Here is a 21,044-nt window from a genome sequence, read left to right as displayed (position 1 = left end):
TAAATTGGCGCACAGATTTTATAAACATCGGCTGAACGCAAGTTTCTTACTTATGACGTAATTTTGTTTTCTTTCTCAATTGACATTTAAAAGAAATAGCTTCCAAACAAACAAAAAAATACAATAAATTTAGTCAATAGGTGCTAAACAATATTAAAGAAAAACAAAAGAATTTCGCTTAAAAATTCTTCAAAAACTTTCTCTTGGCGTATTTAGTTGCGTCCTGGGATCCACGGAATGCTAATTAATTTTCAAAATACATTATCACTCACATTGACCGAGGCAAACAGATGAGAAATATTTAGATGTAACTTTTAACTAAAATCAATCTATATATTAATACGTGAAGCAAAAACTTTGTATCCCTTTTTACGAAAATTGCGCGGACGGAGGAGTATGAAATTTTCCACACTTATAGAGAATACAGAGTAGTAGTGCACAATGCTAATATTTTTTTTTAAATAATGCATAAAAGATACATTAAATCAATAAAGAAAACATTACACACACTACATACCATGTGTTTGACGCACACACGCATGCATACTATTTATTGTTAAACTTTTGTTCTTGACGTCTGTGGTCAAACTGTCTTTATTAATATTTTTTAATATTGTAGCCTTAGCGAAATTTGTAATTACAAAGTATAAAATACAATCATAATAGTGTACAAACTTACAATTCCAATTAATTATAGTCGAATTTCGACTACTGCGGGGCCTCTAGTTTCAATAATAACACATTTATGAATAACACAAAATCTCTAATCGCAAATCGTTACACAATACATTGTTTTGTATAGTTAAATATAAAATAACATAATATATTATGTGCATTATGAAATACAATGAATTTCACTTTAATTTATATTTTGTAAATATTTAAATTAAGGGCGTAGTGATTGTTTTTGAAGAACGATAATATCCATTAAATATTGTAATTAATTTTAAATGAAATAGTAATAATATGAATATCAGCCCGTTCTAAATATTTATTTTAGCGTAACAACATCATTTTAATGTAATTTGAATGAAGATCAAATAAATTTTTTCATGCCACTGAAATTTTTATTATTTTTATTTTTGTATTTGCATTTTTGTAGAAATTTAATAAGCTGTAGGTATATTTATGACTCTTCGTTGGTCGACTGTATAGTGACTCTGGCTACCAAAGGACCTGCATGCTTAGTGCGAGATTTTTAACGTTCTCGTTAGCGTAAAAGTTAACACATTTTTTTTTTATTGCTTAGATGGTTGGACGAGCTTACGGCCCGCCTGGTGTTAAGTGGTTACTGGAGCCCATAGACATCTACAACGTAAATGCGCCACCCACCTTAAATGGTAGGACCTCTTGTGAGTCCGCACGGGTAGTTATATCTCGAGGTGTGTGGCGCATTTACGTTGTAGATGTCTATGGGTTCCAGTAACCACTTAACACCAGGTGGGCTGTGAGCTCGTTCACACATCTAAGCAATAAAAAAAAAACCTTGAGATATAAGTTCTAAGGTAATTCAAGACCGTCAGACATGAACCAATTACTAGAGTCGTAACTAAATTAAATTAATAACCTCGGTTAATAATATCCGGCTATGTCCGGCTCTTCAGACGTTAGTGTTAGCCGTACTTCTTCGCATTGGAACAGGTACTTTGAAGAATAATGGTAGGCCAGTACCCATCTGCGTGTTGGTAAGTACCTACTACAATCTGAAGTTTCAATCCGGAAATGAGTGAATAAGTGAGACGACTTATTCGTACCGATTCCGCGTGACCTGTTGGTATCATGATGTTATAATGTCTTCAACTTCTAACTTAACAAATTATAACGAAAATGGACAGATTCATTTGAAAAGAAAAAAAGGTACTAAGTAGTGACATCTATTGACAGCTATAAAAACTATTTCGGTAACATAGCAAACATGTAAGTTTTTGATAGATGGCGCTTGGATTGGATGGATTTATTTTTTATGCTGCCATCTATTGAGCATATAGAGAAACAGTTAAAACTTAAACTTCAAGTGTCTAATTAGTTCTTTACTTAATCAAGAGAGGGAGTTTGAATTTTGCTTAAATTCAATAAGTATCAAAAACCCGTCACATAGAAAAACATCTATCAATATTTTACCTTACATACATATTCTAATAAGAAATACATAGAATTTATGCTTGACTTTTTTTGCATAGACGAGTTCTGAGATTGGGCTCACTGCCCATCTAGTTTTGAATGGTTATTGTAACCCGAAGACATTGTCAATGCCGGCACCTTACCACCTAAGTCTCAATTTTATAATACGGCTGTCCCACCCTTCAAACGGAAACGCATGACAGTTTCACGGCAGAAATAGGCAGAGTGTTGGTACCTACCCCTGCTGACTCACAAACACGCCTTAAAATTAGCAATTAGAAATTACACAACAATTACTAAATTATATTCTTTGCAGATATGATTTTTAAAACATGTAGTTATTCCTTCACCGTGGACGTCAATCGTGAACATTCGTCAAGTACGTATTTCATTACAAAAATTGGTATCCGCCTGCGGGATTCGAACACCGTTGCATCGCTTGATATGAATGCACCGGACGTCTTATCCTTTAGGCCACAAAGACTTCTATTCAATGATTAGATGACACGATCTCTGTATTTTGTACCGTATGTTCCATGGGGAGTGCTCTGAGGAATTGTTCGAGATGATACCGGCATCTCGTTTTTACCATCGCACCGCCCGCCACCGGAGTAAAGTTCATCCGTACTACCTGGAGCCACTGCGGTCATCCACAGTGCGTTTCCAGAGATCTCTTTTGCCACGTACCATCCGACTATGGAATGAGCTCCCTTCCACGGCGTTTCCCGAGCGCTATGACATGTCCTTCTTCAAACGAGGCTTGTGGAGAGTATTAAGCGGTAGGCAGCGGCTTGGCTTTGCCCCTGGCATTGCTGAAGTCCATGGGCGAAGGTAACCACTCACCATCAGGTGGGCCGTACGCTCGTCTGCCTACAAGGGCAATAAAAAACAAAAAAACGATCAAATTGTTTGTGTACCTACATCCCTATATGGCTTACGGTTGCATTTCTTAACTTTCAGAGCTACGAAGACAACTCCGGTCCAAAGGCATTAGACATCGTTCTATATAGGTATAAGTAGATTACGTTTTGTGCTTTTCTAATACTTTGTTATGCTATTAGAAAGCGTTCGATGTATTAGCATATAAGTATTAATATAATTATTAGCATAGGTATATCATAACCGTATTGTGTTGATGCGTTGACAGAACAAAGCGATCAGCTGATGATCTGATATAAAAATAGAGACTGGTGATAGGACGTCCGGAACGTCGACCTCCATGACGACCTGGACTTAGAGTCCATCAGTATCTGCAGTCGGCGTCGATGCGCCACTTTGATAAAGCGGCACGACACGAGAACCCTCTCATCGTGGCCGCCGGTAACTACATTCCCGATCCTGGGGACAGAATGGAAAGCAGTCGACGTCGCCCCAAACACGTCATTTCGGATCCTCCCGATCCACTAACGGTGCTTTTAGGTACTTCAAGCACCGGTCATCGTTCTCATAGAACCCGTCGCTTGCGACGAAGGGCTCGACGAGTAAATTAACCCTCAGACACCGCCCACTGAGTTTCTCGCCGGATCTCCTGAGTGGGTCGGGCTTCCGATCCGGTGGTAGATTCTGCGAAACACAGCTCTTGCTAGGTTAGTGTTAACAACGTCGTCAGGTTAAGGTTACGCTGATATAGCCTCTCAAGGCTCTCAGCTTAGGAAAAAAAAAGAAGGGGCGCGCTGTGAGCCTACAATCTACCAGCGAATAAGTAAGAAAAAAGCATATTTAGTAAAAACACTTGGTATGTATAGAACAAACAACATATTAAACACACAGCTTAATGATTTCAAAAGAAAATATTAAAATCGTCCCAGTTTTTAAAGAAGAAATAGGAGAATGGAAAACGTTAACCATGTTTGAGTGAAATTTCAAATTCCTCCATAACCCCGTCTCCCCTTAATGTTAAATAACAGGAGGTGGATCCTGAGCTCTTCGCTCGTCAACGCTTAAAATCACTTAAAATACACCTATAAGTTGTTTAAAAAGAATGTACCGCTAACGACAATAGAACGATTGTATATAACAAGACAATAAATACACAAATTGGTTGTGAGAGCGGCGAACTCGACTAGGATAACTAGTATATAACATTGAGATGAGAGACACTAGTAAAATAAATACGCGATACCTACATTTTTAATAGCTATGTAGATTTAGAAATATTATTATTATATACTAGCTAATCCCGTCCGCTTCGCTGGGCATTTAAAATTAACATTATTATTTCTCACCCTCACAAAGATTCTCATCATAAACGGCCCCGCAACTGGTGTAGGGAGTCCAGCACTCATATAAATATTAGCATATCCATTAAGTACATGTATTTTCTACATGGATACCAAGTTTCAAGTCAATCAGATGCACGGTTCAGTAGTTATAACAGAACATCCGTCAAAATCACTATAGATTTATATATTAGTATATATTAGGTGAACGTATTGTAAGTCTAACCATCTGAAGTAGGACGATGTGCTTCGTTCCCTACCTATGCTGATAGCCTTGAGCGGCCATTTCAGCTTTTCCTTGCCGGGCACATTCACTTCACTAACACTGGCCCTAGCAAGAGCAGTGCTTGTCAGAATCTACCACCGGATCGGAAACTCGACACACTGACAAGATGCGGCGAGAAACTCAGTGACCTGTGTTTATGGGTTAATTCACTCGTCGAGTCCTTCGTCGCAAGCGACGGGTTCGACGAGGACGGTGACCGGTGGTTGTGGTGTATCTTTATAATTAAAGGTGCGTTTTATTTGATATCAGCATCAACAGTTTAATGTTTTTAATTGAACTTCAATTAAGTTTACTCCATTGAAATAGCTGAAGAAGTTTTTTTGTTATACTAATTTTTCCAAATTTTAAACTTTTAATTGCTCCTAGATAAAGTTACAAAAAGTCACTTAAACCAAATAGCCTTTCACCCGTCGATATAGACTCCAATGACCTCATAATACGAAGTAGACGATAGCCTGTAAAAAGGAATATAAACAGGGGCCTAGACACGTCCTTACGGATCCATCAGATCCAATAACTCTCGCATTAGACGCCTTCAGCTCTAACACTAGGAGCAGGCTGAAAGACCCCGGTAACCGTATCGTCGAACGTGTCAAAGAGGTCGACGTGCAACCTAACCCATGCATCAGCTCGCTGAGTTTCTCGCCGGGTCTTCTCAGCGGGTCGCGATTCCGATCCGGTAGTAGATTCATTCGCGAAGCAGGTGCTCTTGAGTTGTTAGGTCTCCTTCGGAGGCGTTCGGGCAGTTGTTAGAAAATCTTACCCCTTCTGGCTGAGCTTTTGCTCGCCCACCCGTCTTGGTGAAACTGGAAAGGCCTCCGGGCCACCAATAATCCTTCAATCATAAAAAAAATAAACAAATTTAACCGAAGAGCAGCTCTATATATATTTTACATTACTCTATTAAGTTAGAGTCGGTTTCGTGTCAGTAATCTCAGCACACCGCACGCAAAACGTTCCGAGCTTTCGTCGAAGGCGGACGCTTACAGAAGCGCGCTCATTTTTATTAATTAATATTATTAATTTTAAAATTATTAATAATTATAACAGTTCTGTGCAAGATGCAGTTGAAAGATGTCTTCTGTTGTATCGTTTTCATGGTGAGTTGCTCGTCTATTTAATGTGTTTAATAAATCGTGCTTAATTAAAGTTGACTTACAATTTTCAATACCACAAAATAAATGGTCTTAAACAATTTTCAATAAACAAAAATGTGGATAGTACATAATATGTAGTAAGTAGCAAAGAAAACGAATTTCAAAATAAATCAACATAATATAAAACATGTCCGCGACAAATTCGTCACTTTCGATTTTGTTTAAAATGGCTGGGAGCATAGACGCTAAAGACATAGATCCGTTTGTCGTATTGCGATTCCACACGTGCGGGCATCATACCGCAATCTCCACGCTGAAGTAGTCATCGTCTCCAGCTTAAAATGTGGTTACAGCCTTAATAACAAAAGTTCAACGTAATTTCTCAAGTTGGGTGTGGACTGTTGTGATGCCGCGGGTTCTTATAACCATTTAGTAATCTATACTAATATTATAAAGAGGAAAGATTTGTTTGTTTGTTTCTATTGAATTGGCTCCAAACTACTGAACCGATTTGAAAAATTCTTTTACAGTTTCGAAGATACACTATTCCCGAGCGATATAGGCTATAATAATTTTTTTTGAAAAAAAAATAGGGATCTTTACTAAAACTCCAATAATGTAACCCAAGATGTAAAAAAATTACCTAAAATATTGTTTACATCGTGTGCCCTGCGAAAACTATTGATGATATAATAAAATAATGTACTACGACTTTATAGAACACATCATTATTTACGAAAAGTTTCGCGACAGCATATATCTAACTATTATAGTTATGCCGCTATAAGTGTTATATTATTTAAAAAAATAAAACAACGTCAAATATCATTGAAATTTTTGTTGACCCGAGCGGAGCCGGAGCGGGTTGCTAGTCTAATATAATTTAGTACTGATCGTTCGCCCTTATAAAGAAAACCAGGAATACACATTAAAAAAAAAACGAGTTATAACTGCTGATTGATCCGATGGATATAAAGCAGAGCTGCGATGTGAGTTAGTAGGGAAGCAAGATGCCGAGGGAAAACGCTGTTGCTAGGGTTAATATCAGCAAATTCTCCCAGATAGAGTCCCGTGAACTCACCAACCAAACCATGCATTGTTAGCATAGTCCTTTAGGCTACCAATGATTAGGAAAGGAGAAAGAAGGAAAAGTAATTACAACTGACTAAAGCTATCGCACATTTTTTTTATTGCTTATATTGGTGGACGAGCTCACGGCCCACCTGGTGTTAAGTGGTTACCGGAGCCCATAGACATCTACAACGTAAATGCCGCCGCACACATTGAGACAGTAGTTCTAAGGTCTCACGGCAGAAATAGGCGGGGTGGCGGTATTTACTCGTGCGGACTCACAAGAGGTCCTACCACCAGTAGAAAGACATATCCAATATATAGGTTTAACAAAATGAATGTATTTAATTTATGAAAATTTCAATATTTCGACGCGCTGTGATATAAATACACAGATATATATTTCAATTAACTATCGACATTAATTATGTTGGTTTTTTCTAATGATTCCATTAGCAAATCGTACCAAACAATTAGAAGTCATCCCGAGGAATTTTGGAAAAATACTATATCTCTTTGTCTTGATTTGGTTCCCTGAATAACACGCTGAAACAAATGTACTGCGACGGTAATTAAATAGTGATAATTTTGTGGCACATCTGACATTAAACCCTCAGCGGAATCCACATGCTAAACGCCCACCGTGACTCATAAAACTTATTTTTCAATTGAATTACTAGATACAACAAAAGCTTGATAAAATAAACAAATCGTAAACACGCATTGAAGATCACACGTACTTTTTTTTCTTTTAAATTTCAAGTAATGTCGCGTGACGAATAACGTGTCTGCTTGTGCAATTTATTACCGGTCCGAGAATTCACATTAATATTTTATAGAATTCGAGAAACGATAGCGAAAGTCAAGATGCGCGAGCCTAGAATTTGTTTTCTTTCAGTTCAACACACAAACGAATTATGATTGTTTGAATGGTGCACCGTTCAAAGCACCCTTCGACCAATCATCATATCGTCTTCTCGCATTAAAACTGTATAATCTCAAAAATTACTAATTTTACAGGAGAGTTTTTTTTTTTTTTATTGCCCTTGTAGGCAGACGAGCATACGGCCCACCTGATGGTGAGTGGTTACCGTCGCCCATGGACTTCAGCAATGCCAGGGGCAGAGCCAAGCCGCTGCCTACAAAATGGTTTTAACATGTGACATTATTAATAATCTTTGTAAAAAAAATTTTTACCAGTTACATTATCTGTCTTTAAAGTAAGATAAAATTATGTATTAATTTTGTTAATAGTACCTAGTCAAAATATAGGGAGATTAAAAAAAAACTGAAACTAAACTACACGCTTTTGACAGTATTTTTGAGAAAAATACTGGTGATACCAAATGGCTCTGCATATTAACTCGATTTCGAATATTTTTGGAAATTGTGCACTTTTAATGCGAAAAGACGATTTGAGATCCACCACACGATCATGCTTAGAATATGACATTAACACTGTCACTATGTTATTAATTTAGACGTTTCTTATATATTAATGTATTAGCCAACAATAACCTTACATAAAACTGATTCGTGTATATAAAAAAATTACGATGATTAGAATAGCATGTGCAAACAAAAATTATCAGAGAATTATACCGCCCACTGTAGGTATGTACGTTAATCTCATTTTATTTGAAATTTGAACCAAAACAATGCGTGGAATATAATACTTGAGTCGACTATTATCAAAGCCGGCAATGTGACTTTTGGACAATTATTGGTAAATCAGAAAAACGAATTATTGACTTTGTATTCCATTGGCAGTCACAAAACTCTTCTGAACGACATCTTAGATATTATCTTAGACCTTTATTTAATGCAGGTTTTGAACCGTATTCTTTGATGGAGACGATTATATTCAAATCAATCTGTATTGACATATCAATAACATTTTTTTGTCCAAATGCACAGATTGCCACCTTTGATAATAGACGACTCACTTGCTGTATTAAATACAAGGTTACTATACAAAATTTACGGATAACTCGACAGATACACTGTTTTTCTTTTCACATACAACAGAAGTATGTAAATTTACAAAAACCAAAAAAGTATTCATTGCATTATTGTATTTAGTACAGTACTTTTCAAGCATTACTGCTTCACGACAGAACTAGGCAGAGTGGTGGTATCTACCCGTGCGGACTCACAAGACGTTCTACCACCAGTAGACATTTGAATATTGTGATAATCACCGTCTATTATTTCTATTCTTTTAGTTTTTATTTATTACATAGGTACATGACGATGTTTATATAATATTATATGAAAATCATATAATGGTAATAAAAACCCGAAATAAAGTAGTTTAAATGACAACAGCAAAATTACACAGCAATTCATCATCATGTTTCTTAGCGTTTAACGTCTTCGATTGATTGATTAATATCAAATCTATATATTAATATGTGAAGCAAAAACTTTGTATCCCTTTTTACGAAAATTGCGCGGACGGAGGAGTATGAAATTTTCCACACTTATAGAGAATATAGAGAAGAAGTGCACAATGCTAATTTTTTTTTTAAATATTCATAAAAGATACATAGAATCAATAAAGAAAACATTACACACACTACATACCATGTATTTGACGCACACACGCATGCATACTATTTATTGTCAAACTTTTGTTCGTGACGTCTGTTGTCAAATTGAGATTAAATATTGTTTGCCTTTGTTAATATTTTTTATAGTGTAGTCTTGGCGAAATTTGTAATTATAGAAGTATAAAAAGAATCATAATAGTGTACAAACTTACAATTCCAATTGATTTGGTAGGCAGCGGCTTGGCTCTGCCCCTGGCATTGCTGACGTCCATGAGCGACGGTGACCACTTACCATCAGGTGGGCCGTATGCTCGTCTGCCTACAAAGGCAATAAAAAAAAAAAAAATGATTATAGTCGAATTTCAACTAGTTTATTCAAAGCTATGCCGGCAACATAAATCAAAATTTCAGAAAAAAAAAAGTGAAATGCAATCTCCCACACTGTCGTACATTATCTTCCATAAAACACGTCAAAACACAACTGCGCCAAGCATTTCGATTCAAAAACCAGTTTATTTTATTTTAGAAAGAACGAAAGTAATACAAACCCGTTATTTTTGATAATCGGTTTAGAAAAACGGTTTTTTTTTTTGTTTGTACGTAATACGTACTGTGTTCAAATCCGGCGTTCCTTCATGGAATATTAACAATATGCGCAGATACTGACAAGCCGCGAAAACTTTCTTGTTTTTGTTCAACAAACTGACATTGACTATGATTACCGTGGACGATGCCAAATGATTTTAAATAACCATCGATGTGTACTATATAAAGAAAGTAGCTGCCCAAGGCTAGGACACTTGAGTCGTCTATTATCAAAGGTGGCAATCTGTGCATTTGAACAAGAAAATGTTATTGATATGTCAATACAGATTGATTTGAATATAATCGTCTCCTTCAAAGAATACGGTTCAAAACCTGAATTAAATAAAGGTTAATACTTAACCTGTTATTTATCTAAGATGTCGTTCAGAAGAGTTTTGTGGCTGCCAATGGAATACAAAGTCAATAATTCGTTTTTCTGATTTACCAATAATTGTCCAAAAGTCACATTGCCGGCTTTGATACTAGTCGACTCACTTATAGCTTTAATAGAAATATTTATTATAACGCTCGAAGCGGTCAGTGATAGAATATAGTCCGCTACCGTCCAATGCAATTTTAAATAAGGATCATTTCCCCACAGTACAAAACACTTAAAGAAGTAAAATCCCTTTTTTTTCCTACCTATGCTGAAAGCCTTGAGAGGCTATTTCAGCTTTACTCTAACGTATAGGTGAGCTCACGGGGCTCAAACTGGAAGTATTTGTAACACTGGGCCTAACAAGAGCAGTGCTTCGTAGAATCTACCACCGGATCAGAAACGCGACCCACTGAGAAGATCCGGCGAGAAACTTAGTGGGCTGTGTCTAATAATTTACTCGTAAAGCCCTTGGTCGTGAGCGACGGGTTCGACGAGGACGGTGACCGGTGCTTGTGGAACCTAAAAGCACTGTTAATACATCGGGATGATCCGTAATGACGTTTTTAGGGCGACGTCGACTGTTTACCATTCGGTCCACAGGATCCGCAGTATTCCCTTTAAAGATCTAAAGATGAATTAAGAATTTTCGACAATCTGAAAAATCTTGCTCTATTTTTGTTTTCAGGGTATAAAAGTTAGGGAGTAAGTACGCCGCGATCGGGGTGTCGTTTGGGTATTTAGGGAACCATTAAAGTTTTTTAAAAATTTGGCTTTAGTTTCTAAATGATTCGATAGATAGCTTCATTCAAATAATAAAAATAACTTCTGTTTCGTTTCTTTGTTTATTCCTTATCCTATTCGATTTGAAATCGACAATCCTAATACATTCACACCAGAACTATGGTCCAGCTTGTTCGTGTTTAGTTTGTAATATGGATACTGCTATTTATCTTATGAAACGACCCTGTCCCGCGGAATTGGTTATTGATCCGATTTGAGCTCAATTAAATGCGAAACCATTCCGGATTGCAAACAAACAAATTTCATTATTATATTTTTCTGTTTATGATCATAAATTTGATATTCTTCCTTTTCTAAATATATTTATTACTAGCGACCCGCCCTCGCTTCGCTTCAGAAACTGTAATTTATTATTAATTTCTCTACTATTTAATGGATGTTATTATATATATAAGCCTTCCTCTTCAATCCCTCTATCTATCAAAAAAAAACCGCATCAAAATCCGTTGCGTAGTTTTAAAGATTTAAGCATACATAGGGACAGACAGATATAGGGACAGAGAAAGCCACTTTGTTTTATACTATGTAGTGATTATTTAATATTTAATGCTATTGAAGAGACTAATTCACAATCCCACGTGGTGCTAAATAATCGTAAAAATTACAAAGTAATTTTAGCCGTTCACAAGGAAATTCAAGTTCGAAGTGTCAATAATAATTGCATTGTGTATTAATAAAATACCGTATGCAAATCGCAGTAAGTCAAAGTAAACAATGGTCTCGTGATTTTAGTAGGTACTTTTTATTTTTTACTTAAGTTAGTCAGAAACCACTCCTTTCAACCAATTACGGAAGTAAGTTGCTTATAAGTACATTAAAAGCTACCTTTCTCTCGGTTGTTTCAGACAGTAATTTTGATTGTTTTAGTTTGATATCATTAGCTATTACGATGTAAGCAATTGTGCAAAATTTTATGAACACGGATATATATAAGGCAGCTTTAGACAGTAAAGGATTTAAATATATTTGGAAACTTTCTATATTTCGAATTCTTTTGTAAAATTAACCTTTTTGAGTAATCATTTTTTTGGAACAACGTGTTTAGTGAAAGGCCATAATTAGAAATCATTAGTAAAGCTGTAATTATAACATTTATCAGTGCATAAAATGAACAGTACAAGCCCAACAGTATGTTTAAATTACCAGAGCGTTGGTCTGATAAGAGCTTAACTTCAGAACAAAGAATTAACTTCGAAGTCGTCTTGGTCTGAAAGATAAGGTGCCCGCTGTGCCCTAATCACGTGAAGCTACAGCGCCGATGTTCAAATGCCGCATAGTATTTTTAATGGAAATACATACTTGAACATTGCTCACGAGCGGTAGGCAGCGGCTTGGCTCTGCCCCTGGTATTGCTGAAGTCCATGGGCGACGGTAACCACTCACCATCAGGTGGGCCGTGCGCACGTCTGCCTACAAATCAAACTCGCAAATTTTTTATTATTGTGTAATTACTGGTACGACGGAAAGGGTATACAGGTATCAGCAGGTTATACCACTCTACTTGTTGCCCTTGAAGATTGGGACAAGCATTATACAACACATCCAAGACTTGACGTTCAAAGTGGGTGGCCGCAACTTGATAAGGGTCTACCGCTGCCTTTTTTTTATAAATGAAGGATTACTGGTGGCGCGGAGGCCTTTCCAGTTTCACCAGTGAAGGTGGGCGAGCAAAGGCTCAGCCAGGAGGGGTGGGAATTGCTAACAACTGCCCGAGCGCCTCCGAAGGAGACCTAACAACTCAAGAGCAGCTGCTTCGCGAATGAATCCACTACCGGATCTGAATCGCGACCCGCTGAGAAGATTCGGCGAGAAACTCAGCGGGCTGATGCATGGGTTAGGTTGCACGTCGAATTCTTTATCGAGTTCGACGAGTACGGTTACCGGGATCCCTAAGCCTGCTCCTAGTGTAAGAGCTGAAGGCGTCTAATGCTAAGGTTATTGGATCTGAAGGACGTGACTACCGCTATCTCTCGACTCATGTAAGCACTAAGCACCAGTTTTATCGTAAGCTCGTACACCCATCTAATATTAATAAATAATAAATACAGTAATGCTCTTTTTAATTTCCGGTATGAATCTTTATTCCAACGTCTTAATTTTGGTCAGTGAAGTTTTCGACCTTAATGTTCTCATAAAATACTGATTTCAAATAAAGGAGTTTTTTTTTTGAAACTATCAATTTTTGTTTGTTCGTAAATTGATTCGAACACCAACCAACAATAATTGGCCGCTTTGTGAAACGTTCATAGGTCTATGGTTTAATAAAATAAATATTTGACGTCTCTATAAAATTTTCTAGAACTGTCTACTGATTCCGCCTAATCTTACAATATAAGCAATGCTTTTTACTCATTTCTCATTCAGACGTAGGTACGTACCAATTATTCCAATTATATTGATGATTTTCTATATGTCGACCGATCACCAAATCGCTCGTATTTTTTTTATCTACGGTCTCTTGAAATCGACATTAGCGTGTCCAGACATTATTGGACTTCTTTCGTGTTATAAACTTTAAAAGTGCTAATCATCACTGTTTAGTTCATAAAAAAAATCGCCAGTAATGTAAGTAAGACCAATGGTCACCGAGTAAGCCGTCGGTGACAAATAAAAATATCCATTTTTATTTTAATATGCTTTTATTAGTTTTTTATTTATTGCTTAGTTGGGTGTACGAGCTCACAGCCCACCTGGTGTTAAGTGATTACTGGAGCTCAGAGACATCTACAAAGTAAATGCGCCACCCACCTTGAGATATAAGTTCTAAGGTCTCAAGTATAGTTAGCTTGGAATACATACCAACTTGGTATGTATACATACGTGTACTTGATAACAGAATTATTGAACGTAATTTTAACAGACTTCAAGAACTCTGATATCTGAATATCCTGACTAGTATTAACTCGGTAAAAAAAGATGAAATCAATTATTAGTTCGGATTGTTATTTTAACATGTTTTTGGAGTTTTTAAACTACATAATTATAATATTATTTTACATCTAGACTGTCATGAAAATAAAGTAGTCGGTAAAAAAACTTAACAGAATATAAGCTTAATAAAGATCATATCACGTTATGCTGTTTTCTCTAAGCACGTATTATGTATCATAGTGAAATCATATGCTATGTGTCATGGTCATTTTGTCCTAGATTCAAGTTCACGGATGAGGTGTCCGACCGCGATTCGTTTTTAACACATATTTATTTTAATTAAATTATAAACTGAATAATTGGGCGTTATAATTGAATTAATTTGGTGCTCAATTTTTTTATAGGAAATTTGTGGCTAGCCGTGTAATTTGATGTTTTTGTTATTTGCGTTTAGAGCGTTGTTTTTTTATCGACGACAGCTGGATAAGTTCATGACCCGCGTACCGTTAAGTGATTGAGAGCGCCCATGGACATCATGACGTAAATTCCGCCATGCGCCTTGCCAGTGAAGTCGATGTGTCAGTTTTATTCTATTAAGAGGGTCCTATGTCTCTAAAAGGCGCGGATAATGACGACAGAAACAGTCAGAAATACATAGGATGATATTATCTACCGACACTTACTTTAATAAGTTATACGCTTTGCACCCCACCGGTGGGCTTTTTTTGGGCCAAGCCGAAATCAGGGAATCACTAATTTTTATCAACTTGAGATTCTAATTCTACAATTAAAAAAATGCGATAATTTGCACGGAAGATAAAAATTAGTTAGACTTTTATCGTCGTCTATTTCAGATATTTTAAAAGGCTCACGGGTGACCGTCTTTACCCGAACGGCTCATTAAGATAAGGCTCACTGGTGAGCACCATAGCCTAAATGAAAATTCTCGATTTTTCGTGAGTAATTAATTACGCATTATTTTGCGGCTTTGATTTTGATTAAACGATGTTATTCCTTCACCGTGGAATCGTCAGTCTTGGGCATAATAAGCTTTTCATTAGAAAAATTGTAGTAGGTACCAGAACGCAAGATTTTGAATACCGGCATCGTTTGATGCAAGAATCTCGGGAATCTCTTATCCTTTAGGGCGCGATCTAGGATCTAGAATTCTATTTACCTTAGCAAATAAAATTTGTTTTTTATAAAAAAAAATAGTTTAGAAAAACTAACAAAATACGCTTTTATAGAAAAAAATTTAGTTGGATTTTCTATAAAAGCATATGTTGTTAGTTTTTTTAACTATTATTTATTTTTCATTTTTAGTTGAATTTCAATTTTTTCAATATATTTTTTCATTTTTTTAATATTGAATTCGATATTAAAAAAAAATTAAAAAAATGTCATTTGTTGACATTGAAAAATGTCATCAAAATGACAATTGTCATCGGTCCTTCATAAGTATACCAAATTTCGAATTAATCCGACGTTTTGAAGGGGCTCAAAATCATTTTCAAAGATTCCGTTACATACTAACATACATACGTCTACATACAGACATACGTCTGAATCTAATAAAAGCGTATTAAAAAGGTTGTTTATACTCCTTTTAAATACTTAAATACTCTAATTTAACCATATATAACGTCTTTTGGACCTTTATTCCATACATGCTCACGTAACACTATTGCCCCACGTCCGATAAAAGATCCAAAAGGCATGTCATAAAACACAAGTGAAATTTCTTCATACTCGGTCGGCCGCGTCATATAATGTTTACCTCAGTCGGCAGCTGTTCAATTAGTTACATCGGTTTCACTGTCACGACGAAAGCGACAACCGCCTTGCTGCCTGACTTCGTCCATGGCTATGCAGAAGTTGTTTCAGAACATTCTCCACTCAAATACATGATGGACATATTAAATTCAATCTGTCTATGGGTGTAATAGTCATGATTTTTTAAATTTTATTGCTTAGATGGGTGGACGAGCTCACAGCCCACCTATTATACCCTGGTGTTAAGTGGTTACTGGAGCCCATAGACATCTATAACGTAAATGCGCCACCCACCTTTAGATATAGGTTTTAAGGTCTCAGTATAGTTATAGCGGCTGCCCCACCCTTCAAACCGAAACGTATTACTGCTTCACGGCAGAAATAGGCGAGATGATGGTACCTACCCGTCCTGGCTCACAAGAGGTCCTACCTGCAGTAATTACGCAAATCATAATTTTGCGGGTTTGATTTTTATTACGCGATGCTATTCCTTCACCGTGGAAGTCAATCGTGAACAATTGTTAAGCACGTATTTCATTTAAAAAATTGGTACCCGCCGTCGGGATTAGAACACCGGTGCATCGTTCGATACGAATGCACCGGACGTCTTATCCTTTAGACAACGACGACTACAAGTAATTGAGTATGAGTAATTGTTTTAACCATAAGTCTGCGATCAGTATAATAAATGGCCCTTGAGGTATTCGGGTGCGCCGACAAAACAGAAAAAAAAAAAACAATAAGCTAAATCCAGTCAAATATTAGAAACATTAAAAGTGCGCCAAAAATAGTTGAGAGTCACTGACCTGGGCGTTTTAAGTACGATTGACTTCAAAGCCTAGTGGTATTCAAAGCCTGGTAAACGAAAAGATACTATTTTGAAAATGGAATGGAATTATACTCTAAGTTCAAAAGGTTGAAATTACAAAGAAGAACGTATTTGAGGATTACTTATGTATATTCATATATACATACATATATTCCACACATAAAAGGTTTCACTGGATCACTCATTCACTGGACGTCTAATGGTTCATTGCGTATATAAATATCGCACGCGATATCTGCAGTAACGTTTGATTGGTAACAAATTATATATTGAAAAAGTAGCGTAGATAAATTTCAATAAAAAATTTGTGTGTGTTTTTTAAAGAAAAATGCTCTTTCATCGCAAATTTTGTCTTCCGAAAGCTTAAGCATTGAAATAACTTTCTAAGTATGCACACACCTTAAGATACATTTTTATGAATAATACAAATATTATAACGGCGTAACGCCTACGCGACGCCATTAATATTTATTTCATAAGGTTTCTAAGTAACACTCTTAATCGAATTCCAGCGCCGGAAACGCTAATATCTATTATCAGATATTAATTAATTTGAATAAATTTACATTTTGTAATCAACAATCATTTTGCTTGTCTCAGATCTTATTATTTATTAACAAATCTGAGTATACAAGAAATATTTGCATTCATATTTGAGAAAATCATGAATTTTTCATTGAGATATTCTCGTACAAATGTTCAATTAGTTCTATTGATGCGACATTCTGCCCTTTCTTGCAGCGTACATTGTGATAATCTATTTACATGTTTAAGTATTTATTTCTATATATTAAAGAGATTCTTTTTTTAAGCTATTGCATAGCTTTTATCGCGGCCCTTGAGCGCGGCGACCGAATCATGAAATTCCGTAACGAAAAAAAACCTAACACCCCTCACTCCGCCTACCATGTAGCTCGCGTTCAACAAATTCACACGTTGCGCTTGTGTAGTGTTTGTGAATAAGCGCGTGGCGTGACGTCACACTGCATGCGCATCATGAAAAGTCTGCCCATCTCTCTCTCGCGCGGTCTAGCTTATGAGTGTGAAGGGGACAGTTAAGGTTTTGCTTTTATTAATGTTTAATATAGCGTGGTCTTGTTTTATTATTGTTTTAATATTAAATTATCATTGTCTAATTGTAATTGCATAAGTCGATAAAAAATGCTATGCAACAGCTTTACCGCGGCAGTTCCCGAGTGCCACACGTTTGTTATCATTTTACACCGAGAATGAAAGCGTTTTGTTAATTGAGGTATTTCTTGTGAGCTCCTGTTTTTGTTGTCGGCCGTATAAGTTATTTGGACCTAATGATATTATAGAGCTCTTGACAATGGGTGCTATCTTTTCGATTACAGTGGACTTTTCTTAATAAGGACGTACAAATCTCAAGCCGCATCGAATGTGATTATTTACTTTTTAGAACTGCGAAACATCTTTATAGCGGGATTTGGACCAGGAATGAATTATTTGAGTTACGTATATTGCAACTAAAAACAATTTTTTGGCTCTGCCGAAATTAATTTCTTACAAAGCATGTTTGTGTCGATGACAATACGACTTGTAGCTTCGGGTGAACGTTACTAAGCACATTCCTATTCCCATTATGGAATTAACTTTCATATGTTTACGTATTCTATGTTTAGTATGAAAACGTCTCGGGGGTAATGAGATTAGCATAACGAAAGCAAAACGCGCTTCGAATAATGTTTAATATAGACTAGAATGTGTCAGATATTTCGAATGTACATTATGTATCTTGCATAAGAGTATATCGTTTAGAATATTAATTAGATTCGCGGATAAGCTTCAATACTATTACGCAATGTTACCTCTTCACTGTCAACTAGGAGAACAGTTGTAACGAGTCAGTCGAGACTCGGACGTCTTATCTCGAGGTGATGGTATTCAACTAGGACATATTTATGATCCCCGGTAACTACTCAAGACAAACTGAACCTTGATTCTTCCCGTCTAGAAAAGTGTGGTCCGACTCTAATGATATTTAAAACAGTCCTTTTCATTACTTTTGATAGCAGACGGCTGCTACTTAGACAATGAATAGCTTACACTGAAACTGATTACTCTCTTCATTTTAATAATGAAATGAAAATTCTTGAATGAAAATTTAAGTTTTAAAGCCACCGTGACATGAAATAGACAAGTAGGAATTTTATTAATAAATCACTTGTGAACTAAGATTGGGACGAAGATACTACTAGTACAAGCTGGTTATATATAAAAATTACAGGTCTTCAAACAGGCCAGAGTGACATAACCAATAATACTAATCAATATCTGGACTGATCATTCAGATATTTTTACCATACAAAGCATAATTTCCGAATATCTTATTGTTTCGATTATGTTGGATTCAAAATAAATGTGCCTCATAATTATTTGCTTTTAATTCGATTCGATAGCTAATCATATTAATCTACCGTTACAGGTTACAGTAGCGGCATCATGCGTGAAAGCTGAAAATCAAAAACATGATCTGCAAGAACCAAGCGAAGAGAAAAGAATCAGGAAACGAGACGCCACGATGCTCATCGACAACTTCCCGATGGATTCTAGTTACCAGAATCCGAAAATCATCTACAGACGCATATCAAAAATATCGAGGCAACGCTACGGACCGCCTAAACCAAAATATGGGCCGCCCAGACCTGTTTACGGACCACCGAAATCAAGGAAACCGGGTAAGAAGTACTACGGAAAAGTCAACCCGAGATACGGCCCTCCTAGTCACAAAAAACGGTCATCGAAACCAAAGCCGAGATACGGTCCCCCGAAACGTCAAAGCAAGCCTGTCTACGGACCACCAAAGAAGATCCCGTATAACCACTACCAACCAGAAGTGGCTGGATTTGGCGAACCGCCCATTCAAAACTCCAATGACTATAACACCCACAAAAAGACTTACGGTGAGCCTCCGGTCGATTCCTACGGAGCTCCAATTAAAGCGTCCTTAAAGGACATTTACCCTGCAACGTCTGGCTTAAAAGGCCCAACTAGCTACTTCGAAGCTGACTACAGCAATTACGGTGATGAGTACAAATCTTGGAAGAGCTACCAACAAGATAAGAACATAGACAGTGCATACGCGTTCACAAAAAAGCACCCTAAATTCGTAAAACCAAAACTTGAGCTTTTCGTCACACCTGCAACTCCTGGAATGGAGAATAATGAAGAAAATCTGTCATACTCCGATGTCTACATGCACAAACAGAAGGAGAGAGTAAAGAAGCCCCTGATGCAAGATTCCAAAACGAATAAGCCGTGGAAGGTCGAGAAGAAACCGGTCGATAATGATGAGGAAATAATAATTGGGGGTCAATATGCTGAGCCTCCAGCGAGGTACATACCGAAATACCCGCCAAGTGTCTCCATGATGGCTGACGATGGAGAGTTCTCTCCGAAAGGCTACGTAGATCCTGACACTACCGAATCCGCTACTGTTTCCCCTTACGTGAACTACAAGAACAGCAATCTAGCTTTCAACCCTCAGAATCTAAACGACGCTTTTAGTATACCTGAATAGTAATTTCTAGAATTAAGTTTTATATTTAATAGCGATTCTTTCAGTATTGACAACGAAATTTACTTGTATTGTAACAATGCCGTTGTTCACTTTCAATATATATAGTCCACCGCTAATTAATAAAACAAACAATTATTGGATTGTTACGACATTAATTTATATATAGGTAATTTGTAAGATTATTTAAATTAAATTATTTTAAATTCCTTATATTGTTTTTAATACGTTTATTTTATATTCTTTACTGGTGGTAGGACCTCTTGTGAGTCCGCGCGGGTGGGTACCACCACCCTGCCTATTTCAACCGTGAAGCAGTAATGCGTTTCGGTTTGAAGGGTGTGGCAGCCGTTGTAACTTACTTGAGACCTTAGAACATATATCTCAAGGTGGGTGGCGCATTTACGTTGTGGATGTCTACGGGCTCCAGTAACCACTTAACACTAGGTGGGCTGTGAGCTCGTCCACCCATCTAAGCAATAAAAATATATATATATATATAATAATATGATCAGTGGAAATCTGTCCCGCCGCGCCGTAACTTTAGCTAATTCTATGAATAATGTGGATTTCTTAAAATTACTCTCGCCGAGTCTTCTCAGTGGGTCGCGTTTCCGATCCGGTTGTAGATTCTGTGAAGCACTGCTCTTGCTAGGGTCAGTGTTAGCATCACTCCAGTTTGACCCCCGTGAGCTCACCTACATGTTAGGACGAAGCTGAAATATCCTCTCAAGGCTATCAGAATAAGTAGGAAAAAACTAGATAAGAAAAAAATAGTTCAGACTTTTCATAACATTTTCGGTACATAAAACTCCCAAACATATACTTGATGTTAGATAGGAAAAAGGATCAATAGTGGACAGAATGGACAGATAGTGTGTAGATTGAAAAAATGCCGAACCAAAATCTCATATTTAAATAG

The 21,044-nt window shown here is 36.7% G+C and overlaps 1 protein-coding gene across 1 annotated transcript; it reads left to right on the top strand.

Moving 5' to 3' along the window:
• Nucleotides 1-5,542: 5,542 nt before the first annotated feature.
• LOC101744545 (uncharacterized) lies at nt 5,543-20,335 on the top strand. Its single transcript, XM_004923245.5, has 2 exons — nt 5,543-5,726; nt 19,031-20,335. The coding sequence occupies exons 1-2, from the start codon at nt 5,688-5,690 to the stop codon at nt 20,123-20,125; spliced, it is 1,134 nt and encodes a 377-aa protein (XP_004923302.1). The 5' UTR covers nt 5,543-5,687; the 3' UTR covers nt 20,126-20,335.
• Nucleotides 20,336-21,044: the final 709 nt, after the last annotated feature.

Source organism: Bombyx mori, chromosome 7, assembly GCF_030269925.1.
Source record: "Bombyx mori chromosome 7, ASM3026992v2".
NCBI classification, from domain to species: domain Eukaryota; kingdom Metazoa; phylum Arthropoda; class Insecta; order Lepidoptera; family Bombycidae; genus Bombyx; species Bombyx mori.
Note: the sequence above shows the minus strand (reverse complement) of the source record. Positions and strands in the feature narration are given on the sequence as shown.